General features: G+C 51.1%; 1 protein-coding gene across 2 annotated transcripts in view; it reads right to left on the bottom strand.

The window, feature by feature from the left end:
- lipeb (lipase, hormone-sensitive b) overlaps positions 1–12,109 on the bottom strand; it is a 90,496-nt gene that overhangs the window by 45,402 nt on the left and 32,985 nt on the right. For both annotated transcript variants that reach the window (XM_060852731.1, XM_060852732.1), the window contains exons 3-4: positions 10,581–10,671; positions 2,174–2,319 (exon numbers count right to left, since the gene is read on the bottom strand). In XM_060852731.1, coding sequence (XP_060708714.1) covers positions 2,174–2,319; positions 10,581–10,671 — 237 coding nt within the window. The remainder of the gene's footprint in view (positions 1–2,173; positions 2,320–10,580; positions 10,672–12,109) is intronic.

The following is a 12,109-nucleotide window of genomic DNA, read 5'->3' as shown; positions in this document are numbered from 1 at the left end:
TGATGGTAGCACGAGGGGACACAGCTTTAAATTGAGGGATGACAGATACAGGACAGATGTCAGAGGTAGTTTCTTTACTCAGAGAGTAGTAGGGGCATGGAACGCCCTGCCTGCAGTAGTAGCAGACTCACCAACTTTAAGGGTATTTAAGTGGTCATTGGATAGACGTATGGAGGAGAATGGAATAGTGTCGGTTAGATAGGCCTCAGATTGGTTCCACAGATCGGTGCAACATGAACAGGAAGGGTTTGGAGGGATATGGGCCGGGTGCTGGCAGGTGGGACTAGATTGGGTTGGGATATCTGGTCGGCATGGACGGGTTGGACCGAAGGGTCTATTTCTGTGCTGTACATCTCTATGATTCTATAACATTGAGGGCCGAAGGGTCTGTACTGGACTGGAAAGTTGTACGTTCTTTGGATGGTGTTCTATGTACCAGGTGGAAGGGGTCATGGGTTCGGGAGATGCAGTCTTCTGTCAAACAAATTCGTTCACAGGATGAGGACATCGTGAGTCAGGCCTGCATTTATCACCCATCCTTAATTGCCCAAAGGGCAGTTAAGAGTCGGCCGCGTTGCTGTGGGTCTGGAGTGGCATGTTGGCCAGATCACGCGAGGACAGCAGATTTCCGTCCCTAAATCACGCCAGTGAGCCAGAGGGGCTTTGCAAACTATCAACAACTGTATGCTCATTGTTAGACACTTCACCACAGGCTTGTACCGATCACAGAACACAGACACAATCCCGACAGTGGGGAAACAGGCCATTCAGCCCACAAGCACACACTGCCCCTCTGAAGGGTAACCCACCCAGACTAATTTCCCCATAGACTACTACTCTACATTTACCCCTGACTAATGCATCTAACCTCCACATCCCTGAACACTATGGGACAATTTAGCACAGCCCATCCACCTTAACATGCACATCCCAGGACACTATGGGACAATTTAGCACAGCCAATCCACCCTAACCTGCACATCCCTGGACACTATGGGACAATTTAGCATGGATAATCCACCCTAACCTGCACATCCCTGGGCACTCTGGGTCAATTTGGCATGGCCAATCCACCCTAACCTGCACATCCCTGGACACTATGGGAGAATATAGCATGGACAATCCACCCTAACCTACACATTCCTGGACACAATGGGACAATTCAGCATGGCCAATTCACCCTAACCTGCACATCCCTGGACACTATGGGACAATTTAGCATGGTCAATCCACCCTAACCTACACATCCCTGGACATTATGGGACAATTCAGCATGGCCAATTCACCCTAACCTGCACATCCCTGGACACTATGGGACAATTTAGCATGGTCAATCCACCCTAACCTACACATCCCTGGACATTATGGGACAATTTAGCATGGTCAATCCACCCTAACCTACACATCCCTGGACATTATGGGACAATTTAGCATGGTCAATCCACCCTAACCTACACATCCCTGGACATTATGGGACAATTTAGCATGGACAATCCACCCTAACCTGCACATCCCTGGGCACTATGGGACAATTTAGCACGGCCAATCCACCCTAACCTGCACATCCCTGGGCACTATGGGACAATTTAGCATTGCCAATCCACCCTAACCTGCACATCCCTGGGCACTATGGGACAATTCTGCATGGCCAATTCACCCTAACCTGCACATGTTTGGACTGTGGGAGGAAACCAGAGCACCCAGAGGAAACCCACACAGACACGGGGAGAATGTGCAAACTCCACACACAGTCACCCCAAGGCTGGAATCGGACCCGGGTCCCTGGCGCTGGGAGGCAGCGTATTAAAATTCCACCATCTGCTGTGGCGAGAATCTCGGAGCATTACCAGGGTCCCTGGATTACCAGCTGGGCGACGGTACTAGGAGAGGCTGTCACCGCCTCTGTGTTCCGAGCACCCTCGTTGAGTTTCAGCAGCATGCCTTACAGACGGTACACACTGAGCCTGGGCTGTGGAGGGATAACGGGGAAGTGGTGCCAATCCGAGGGGCTTGCAGTGTGTGCGTTCTGCCCTTCTAGTTGTCCTTTTATGACACCCCTGCCACCTCCCCCCCACCCGAGGGCTGGAGGGGGCCCTTGTTCTGACCTGCCCCTGCCCCTCCCCTGGAGTGGGGAGGAGACGGGGTAGTGAGGGAAATCTCTGCTCCTCCTTACCGCCAGCAGCTCGGTCTCAGTGATGTTCCAGAAGCTCTTCCAGAAATGCACGTCCAGGTTCTGAGTGAGTCGCTCGAACTCGGAGCCGCGTAGCTCGGGGTCAATGGCGTATTTGCCACTGGTGAAGATGGAGGTGGCAGCCACGCCTGAAGTGGGGGAAAGGAAATCAATCCGTCAGCATCGGCGAGAGCAGGGAGCGGCACGTCACTGATCCGCAAACCCCCTCCCCGTCTCCTCCCCCAGCCTGAACGCCTTCGTCCCTTCTCCCGCACAACCTTGTTCCCTACCCCCACCATCCAAACCCAGGAGAGTGGGCGCAGGACTGCAGAAATGATACAACGTGGACGTACTGGGGTCGCTCGGCCCATCTCCTCCGTGCCGGCCCCAGGCGCCCTTTCTAATCTCCACGCTGGCGGTGCATTAAAACCCTGGGTCCTTGTAAACCAAGTGCCTCCAGCACTTAGCGCAGGCAGTGAATCCCAGGCACCCGTCATCCTCAGCGTGAAAATGGAACCTTATCCTTGTGTCCCCTCGAAGTCCGTCCACAGCTTCCCCTGAATCCATGAGCCCCGGACACTCTGTGCCAAGGGAAACAGGTTCATACCCCCCCGTCTCACTCTTATCACTGCTCTGTCAGGCTCAGCAAGGCAGCGAGAGGTGGCCATCTGCACTGCTCCTGTTCCCAGACAATGATCAGCGCCCCCAACTCCCCCTTCCCCCCCATCCTTTGTCTCACTGACCTTAGGGGCCCCTACAGCAGCACTGTCCACCTCCCCCAAGCCCCTTCCCTGCACTGCGTGGGTCAGCCCAGAGCGCAGCAGGGTTACTGCTGGTACAAGAGAGGTGATGGACTCATGGTATTATCGCTGGATCGTCAATGCAGAGAGCCCGGTTACGTTCTGGGGATCCACGGTTCGAACCCGATCACGACAGAAATTTAAATTCAATACACGTCTAGTATTAGGAGCTTTAACAATGACTGAAAATTGTTCAGGAAAAAACCCACTGGGTGCACGAATGCCCTTAAGGGAAGGAAACTACCCTCCTTACTTGGTCTGGGCCTACATGTGACCCACAGCAAGGTGACAGACTGCCCAGAGGGCAATTAGGGACGGGTCATAAATGCAGGGGTGGCCAGCAGCGTCCTCACCCTGTGAATGAATAAAGAAAACAGGAAATTTCGGAGAGGTGTCATGTGAGGTCACATCTTCCTCTCAGCCCTGCAGAGTGCACCTCTGCCAATGCGCCCACTTGAGCAATTTTGCCCCCACCACCCCCCACCCCTTCAAGGGCACACTGCTCCCCACCGTTCCCCACAGGGGCTGACCACCTCAGAGGTTGTGTGCAGTCGGAAGAGTAGCTGCAGGGTTAAGGGACAGCGTTGGGCGCCAGACTCTGATGGGAGTCGTGCAGGGTCGGGTGGTTGTGGTAAAGTCATTACACTTGCCCGTGATGTCTGCAAACACACTTCTGGTGTTTATTACAAAAGGACTGGATTATAAAAATGAAGAAATGTTGTTACAATGATATAAGGCGCTGGCGAGACCACACCTAGAGCATTGTGCCCAGTTCTGGTCTCCTTCCTTGAGGAAGGATGTGGTGGCACTGGAGGTGCTTCAGAGGAGGTACACCAAATTGATCCCAGGGATGAAAGGGCTGGGGTCCAAGGAGCAGTTGCAGAACTTGGGTTTGTACCCGCTGGAGTTTGGGGGTGACCTGGTGGCTCAGTGCGATGCCGCCTCCCAGCGCCAGGGACCTGGGTTCAATCCCACCCTTGGGCGACCATCTGTGTGGAGTTTGCACATTCTCCCCGTGTCTGCGTGGGTTTTCTTTGGGTGCTCCGGTTTCTTCCCACAGTCCAAAGATGTGCAGGTTGGGGTGGATTGGCCATGCTAAATTGTCCCATAGTGCCCAGGGATGTGCAGGTTAGGGTGGATTGGCCATGCTAAATTGTCCCATAGTGCCCAGGGATGTGCAGGTTAGGGTGGATTGGCCGTGCTAAATTGTCCCATAGTGCCCAGGGATGTGTAGATTAGGGTGGATTGGCCACGCTAAATTGTCCCATAGTGCCCAGGGATGTGCAGGTTCGGGTGGATGGACTGTGCTAAATTGTCCCATAGTGTCCAGGGTTAGGTCAATCAGTCGGGGGTAAATCTAGATTATTCGGGGAATGGGTCTGGGCGGGTTACTCTTCGGAGGGTCAGTGTGGACTTGTGAGGCTGAAGAGCCTGTTTCCACACTTTAGGGAATCTGTTCCATTCTATTCTCGAGTGAGGGGGGACCTGACTGAGGTATTTCAAATGCCAAAGGGGGTTGATGAGGTGGGTGTTGAACGGATGTCTCTTTGGGGGGCTAGTCTTGAACAAGAGGTCACAGATAATGGAGTTAGGTTCAAAACTGAGGCAAGGAGAAACTCCTTCTCTCAGAGAGTTGCGAATCTGCAGAATCACCCAACAAGAAAGGAACAGGTCTGTTTCTAGGGATAAAGGGCGATGGGGAGCAGGCAGGAGAGTGGAGCTGAGATCGTGGACACCGTTAAATGGCGGAGCGGGCTAGAAGGGCTGAACTGCCTGCTCCCTAATTCCTGTGCAAACACAACAGAAGGCTTCAGCCACAGACCAGGGGGAGATCATGCTGGAAAGGAAGGCAGTGAATTTCCAGTGTGCGTTCCAGGCCGTTGTCTGCTGCATTGTGCCTTGGAACACAGAGGGGGAGCGGATTTCATGGGAAATGACAAATGACAACGGGTGCAAACATAACCGAGTTTTAGGGGGAGGCGGTGAGACGGAAGGCAAACGCTGCAGTGAATATGGATGGATGGTTATCAGGTGACCGTAGGGCAGGAGCGATTCAAAAGTTTTAACACAGAAGCAACGGAGAGGAAAAACAGAAGAAACGCTACTTAAAGTAAAGCGATAGTTGTCACTACAGGAGCCTGGGTAAAACACCAAGAGGCAAAACGAGAGACCAGCAGACTGAAACAACGATATGAAGTGACAAAGGGACTCAAAGACACCAGATGAAATCTCACAAAGACCAGCAAACCGAGCGGCAGAGGTAGGAGGGTGAGGAGAGAGGTGTTAGCCTTGATTAGTGCCGCCCCCTCTACCTTACACAGTCACAGGTGATAATGGAAAGGAAGGCAGAGACTTTCCACGTGAGGATCTCCAAGGGAGAGTCGATTCGGCCTCCGGTTCTCTCTCTGCACAGATGCTTCTGGGACTGCTGACTTTCTCCAGGGCAGTCAGCTTTTATTTCAGAGCTCAGCACCAGCAGCGTTCTGAGTTTCTGTCAATGTTATACGAGGGCTCAAGATCGGTTTCATGAACACAACAGGACAAAGAAATCAAACTAAAGTAAGTAGAGGAATTTAGTATGTTTGGAGAAAAAGAACGGCCATGGAAGAAAATCGTGGGACTGAAGACAGACAGCTGTCCAGGATGTGATGGCTTACACCCCAGAGTGTTGAGGAGTTGATGTCCAAACTGCAGGAAGTTCGGATGTGAGTTTTCCAAAACTCTCGACTCTGCTGAGGAATGATGCCATTGGATTGAGAAAATTCAAAATGTCACTCCATGGGCGAAGGAGGTCAAGAGAGAGAAACCAGTTGACTGTGGTCTGTAGGTATCCCAAACTGGGCTGGCATTGGTCGCTCATTCCCCAACTGGTCTCCAGGTTGGGAACCGGACAGACTCTAACCTCACACCTGTCTGAGTGGAGATGTCACCTTTCCATCTCCTGACAAAACTTCAAGTTATCTTGGGAATGTGACTTGAAAGAAGTTCTGGGATGTACATGTTAATGAATTGAAACCTGCATCCATTGAATCATAGATATACACAGCACGGAAACAGACCCTTCAGCCCAACCCGTCCATGCCGACCAGATATCCCACCCCAATCAAGTCCCACCTGCCAGCACCCGGCCCATATCCCTCCAAACCCTTCCTATTCATATGCCCATCCAGATGTCTTTTAAATGCTGTAGTTGTACCAGCCTCCATCACATCCTCTGGCAACTCATTCTACACGTACCACCCTCTGTATAAAAAAGGTGCCCCTTAGGTCTCTTTTATATCTTTCCCCTCTCACCCTAAACCTATGCCATCTGGTTCTGGACTCCCCCACCCCAGGGGGAAATCCGTTCCCCTCACCCCTCAGCCTCCGACGCTCCCGGGAAAACAGCCCCAGCCTGTTCAGCCTCTCCCTGTAGCTCAAACCCTCCAACCCTGGCAACATCCTTTCAAATCTTTTCTGAACCCTTTCAAGTTTCACAACATCTTTCCGATAGGAAGGAGACCAGAACTGCACGCAATATTCCAACAGTGGCCTAACCAATGTCCTGTACAGCCACAGCATAACCTCCCAACTCTTGTACTCAATACTCTGACCAATAAAGAAAGCATACCAAATGCCTTCTTCATTATCCTATCTACCTGCAACTCCACTTTCAAGGAGCTATGAACCTGCACTCCAAGGTCTCTTTGTTCAGCAACACTCCCATTAAGTGTATAAGTCTTGCTAAGATTTGCTTTCCCAAAACGCAGCACCTCACATTTATCTGAATTAAACTCCATCTGCCACTTCTCAGCCCATTGGCCCATCTGGTCCAGATCCTGTTGTAATCTGAGGTAACCCTCTTCGCTGTCCACTACACCTCCAATTTTGGTGTCATCTGCAAACTGACTAACTGTACCTCTTATGCTCACATCCAAATCATTTCTGTAAATGACACTGATCCTTGTGGCACTCCACTGGTCACAGGCCTCCAGTCTGAAAAACAACCCTCCACCACCACCCTCTGTCTTCTACCTTTGAGCCAGTCCTGTATCCAAATGGCTAGTTCTCCTTGTATTCCATGAGATCTAACCTTGCTAACCAGTGTATGACACTGTGATCTTTTACTATAAATTCTGTGTCCTATGATCCTGCCCCACTAGTGACCTGACGAAGGAACAGTGCTCCGAAGGCTTGTACTTCCAAATAAACCTGGTGTTGTGTGATTTCTAACTTTGTCCACCCCAGTCCAACACTGGCACCTCCACATCATGGTCTTCAGAGGGTGGTGGTGAGTTGAGCAAGGAAAGGGAGGAGTTGATGGATACTGTCGGGAAAGGCAGAATGAAGAGACAGACTGGGTGAAGGCTATTGAAGAGATTGAGGTGAAGATGCAGAGGGTAGGAGGGTGAGAAGGATTCGCAGAATGGCGCTGAGTCCTCAAAGGGATTGGGAGATGAGCTGAAATAATTCTGACTGCCCATCTGTGTGCTGGCCCAGAGCGGGCAGCATATTCCCAGTCTTACATGGCGAGTGGGCTCGACAATGGGAATGGGAGGAACAGCGACTTATTGATCTGTAGAAATTAACATAGAAATGTAGGAAATAGGATTGGGAGGAGGCTGTTCAGCTCTTTGAGGAGAAAGTGAGGACTGCAGATGCTGGAGATCAGAGTTGAAGAGAGGGGCGTTGGGAAAGCACAGCAGGTCAGGCAGCATCCGAGGGGCAGGAGAGTTGACGTTTCGGGAATGAGTTCATCATCAGGAATGTGGCTTCTGGGTCTTCTCAGCTCCCTTGACCCACAAGCCTCATTCCTGATGAAGGTCTTATTCCTGAAACGTCAACTCTCCTGCACCTGGGATGCTGCCTGACCTGCTGTGCTTTCCTAGTGCCATCCTCTCTATTCACGTTCAGCCCTTCCTGCCTGTTCTACTATCCAATATGATCATGGCTGACCACCCGACTCAGTCCCCTGTTCCCACCTTCTCCCTGTTGATCCCTTCAGTCCGAGGAACTCTATCCCATTCCTTCTTGAAAACATTCCAGTGTTTCGGCCTCGATCGCTCTCCCCGTGGCAGAGAGTTCCACAGTCTTCCCCAATCTCTGGGTGAATCTCCCCATCTCAGTCCTGAGTGGCTGATCCCGTTTCCTTCGCCTGTGACCCCCCCCCCTCCCCTCCCCACCCCGGATCTGAACTCCCTCGTCGTCAGGAACATCCTCTCCCCCTGCCTGGTCCGGTTAGAATTTCACAGGTTTCGGTCAGATCCCTCCCTCCATTTCCTCCAAACTGCACTGAATGTGGTCCGCACCGATTCAGTCTCTCTTCATCCGTCAGTCCTGCCATCCCGGGAGTCAGACTGAGAAACCTGTATTACACTGCCCCCACCTCCCCCCCCATCACCAGGATATTCCTCCTCAGAGAAGGAAACCAGAACTGTCCACCCGCTACTCCAGAGTGTGGTCTCACCAAGGCCCCCTGTATAACTGCAGCAAGACCTCCCAGCTCCTGTCCTCCAAACCTCTCACTATGAAGGCCACTCTACCTTTCACCTTCCTCACCCCCTGCTGTCCCTGCAATGTTTCCCTTCAGCGACCGGGGTACGATGGCACCCAGGTAATGTTGCACCTGCCCCTTTCCCGATATATCGTCTTTTGTCATTCGGATCATAATCCACCTCTTTGCTTTTGCAACCAAAGTGGATAATCTCGCATCTACCTGCACTTTACCTCCTGTAACTAGGCCACTGGGACCTGGATGCCACCGTGGATCAGGTTGGCAGACTCGCTGCCCAGCAGAGGACTGGAGCGGGGTACACAGGAGGAGGAGGGTACTCTCCTGGTCATGTCCCAATACCGGGGCAGCTTCAGTCAGTGAGCTCCAAGCAACAGGAGCCAGCCTTCTGGGGCAAGTGGGGGGAGGGGAGGGCCTGTGCCAGATGGAACAGGTCTGGCAAAGTTCACGTGAGGTGGGTGCCCCTTCAGAGGACATTTTGGGGGTCAGAGACACCTTCGCGTGTGCTGCCCTCCCAAGGCCAAAGGATCTCTAATGGGGGTTGGCAGCCCCCGAAATCCACCCACTGCCCCAATGCGGCGGAGACTGAAGCTCTTCTGCTCCTGTCGGTTTTCTTTCTTTCGTCTTCTTTCTTTTAACCGTTGCTGTCTTTTCTCTTTGCCTTTCCTTTCCTTTCAAGACTTGTGAGGCGGTATCGGCAAGGCGTCGAGAGCAGAGCAACACGGCCTTTCCCAGAGCACCTCTTGGCGATCGGCAGGAGTGGGCCGTACACAAAATGGCGGCAGCTTCCCAGCGATCGGGGCGGGCGCAAGGTCACCACTCCTACCGACAATCGATCTGAGACTCGCAAGGCTGTCCCAGACTCCACGCCAACCACGCTCTCTTTCTTTCATTCTTTCCTCTGGGCTGTTTTTATTTTATTTCTGCTGTTACTATGGTTTAAGACGATTGTTTTTTTTCCCCCAAGATTATGGTTCTGTTACCAAGACGGTGCTGGTGAATGGTGACTTTGTCCCCGATTCACTGCACTCACTGTCACAGGATTACACAAATCTAATTCTAAACAGCGGAGGAAGCCCCCTACTTAGGCTCGCCCCCAAGACAGGTACCCTCAGACTCTCACACAGCCCAAACACCACACCCAACTCCCTCCCCACATTCCCCCCCCGCCCACCCTGACCTTCGAGACCCTCAGACGACCCGGATTCGCACCCGTGTCCTCACAGAGTGTAGAAGGTTTTACAAGCTAGTGAACATCCTCACAGAGAAAGAGAAAGGCACTCACCGTACTGAGGTAAGCTACTGACTTCCACTAATGAAGGCATTAAGTTAAAACAGAGACAAAACATTTCAAAGTTACTGTGCACACACCATTGAATCTCCCTCACCATCTTAATTCAAATCCATCCTGAGAATTTTGGGTTGTGTTAAACGGAACGGCTTTCCAAGTCAGGGTTAAGCTTTCTCTACTCTTTGAGTAAATGGAAAGTAAAGCTCCCTCTACACTGTCCCTCCATCAAACACTCCCAGGACAGGGACAGCATGGGGTTAGATACAGAGTAAAGCTCCCTCTACACTGTCTCCCCATCCAACACTCCCAGGACAGGGACAGCATGGGGTTAGATACAGAGTAAAGCTCCCTCTACACTGTCCCCCAATCCCAGGACAGGGACAGTACGGGGTTAGATACAGAGTAAAGCTCCCTCTACACTGTCTCCCCATCTAACATTCCCAGGACAGGGCCAGCACGGGGTCAGATACAGAGTAAAGCTCCCTCTACACTGTCCCCCAACCCCAGGACAGGGACAGCACGGGGTTAGATACACAGTAAAGTTTACAGGAGAGTTCTAGATCAGATCCGAGAGCTCTGAATCAGTCCAAAGTTATTGAGTGCGTTCGGAAATTCAGGGCTGACTAACTTTGGTAGGCTTTGGGTGATCAGCAACAATCTGAATATTTGAGCCTCTCTCTTTAACAAGCACCAAAAACTCACTCAGCTGAACGCCGACACAAAATGCAATAAAGGCTGAGCGCCCAGCAAACGGACAGACTTGTTCAGTGGACAGACACGCACGTACGCACGGGTGAACACACTCGTGCGCTAGCCAGTGCTCCTTACCCAAGCCAGTGTCATGTTTCCTGTAGTTCTCCCCAAACGATACCAGTCCGATGGAGATAGTTTGCAAGAAAGGTCGGATTGCGGGGGTGAACTGCAAGGGACAGAGAAAGGTCACAAGTAATGTTGGGAAATAGAAATGGAGTGAATTTGTTTCCCCTCCACTCAATAGTTGAGCTGTAAGCTAATTCTATACAGTTGCCTGTCCCCATTGGGATAGACTGGACCAAACCCTCAAAATATATTAAGAAGGTAACCTAACTCTAACCTCTTCCTGTTTTTAAGGCAAGAGCAAGGTGTTGCATTCTGGGTGCAATCTGATTGGTCAAGCCACCAGATTTGAAGCAAAACACACTTTATTCTTATCCTCCAGCTAAAATACAAACAGAAGGAGAAATTGGAATAACGACTCTATTGGCAAGCTTAACAGAATAATAGACTATTTACCAACTCAACAGCAACAGTCCAAAAACAGACCCCGGCAAAGGCAAATTCAGGAAAATAGATTGCCTCACAGGAAGAGACCCCCAGCTCACATCCAGCTTCGAGATCCCAGCAACGGCTACTGAGAAACTAAAACCGAAAATAAAAATCCCGGTTCTGTGGGAGCCAGACACCACCCATTCAGGCTGCTTCTATTGTTCCAACTTTATTAAAAACTGAAGGCCTCACAAGTTACTGGTTTTCAATAGACTGTTCGTCACCTAAAACTTCTCCTCAAAAACAAACACCCAGGACAAAATACACCACTTAAAGCCATGGTATCATCACACCCATGCCCTTCAACATCTTCGGATGACACCAATCCAATCTTGGATTTAAAATTAACCACTGGTCCAGCATTAATTGCAGCTTTCAAAACAAAATTCCAAGATCTCATTGCATACAGAATTGACAGCTCTAATTCTAACCTTTGGACCGTGACACCCCCGTCTATGGGATACCGTTACTCTTTAACTGCCTGATTTCCTTCACAGGTGGAACACTTCTAAACAATACCCAACCCTTAATCCTCCACCTTCTCAGGAATACATACGAAATCCCCTTCCTGACATTTATCCCCAGGAGTTACTCGGGTAAATAGTTAGCCACACTCTCACCCCCTGACCCACGTGCTTCCAGGTTCGAGCCCACTCCACGTACTGAGTGCAGAAGTTAAGACTAACTACTTTACTTTACAAGGCCCCCATCACGCCCGGACAGGTCCACGTAAAAGATCCTATCAGGCAATTTGAGACGACGGGCGGGAAAGTTTTTGCAAATCAAAACAGAAGTTGCTGGAGAAACTCAGCAGGTCCGGCAGCATATGTGAAGAGAGGAAGCAGAGTTGACGTTTCGACTCCGATGACCCAGTTCAGTCAACTCTGAAGAAGGGTTACGGTGGGCATGTGTGATGTGCAGCACCAAGCCAACACAGGGCACACCCACCTCTTCCCACTCACTGCTGCAGCTAGACAACACTGAGGAGAAAACGTAGTGAGAGGCACAGGAAGGAGCAGCAGCATTCCGCAATGCTATCTGAGCCCAGTAAG

The sequence above is a fragment of the Hemiscyllium ocellatum genome, chromosome 38 (assembly GCF_020745735.1).
Source record: "Hemiscyllium ocellatum isolate sHemOce1 chromosome 38, sHemOce1.pat.X.cur, whole genome shotgun sequence".
NCBI lineage: Eukaryota > Metazoa > Chordata > Chondrichthyes > Orectolobiformes > Hemiscylliidae > Hemiscyllium > Hemiscyllium ocellatum.
Note: the sequence above shows the minus strand (reverse complement) of the source record. Positions and strands in the feature narration are given on the sequence as shown.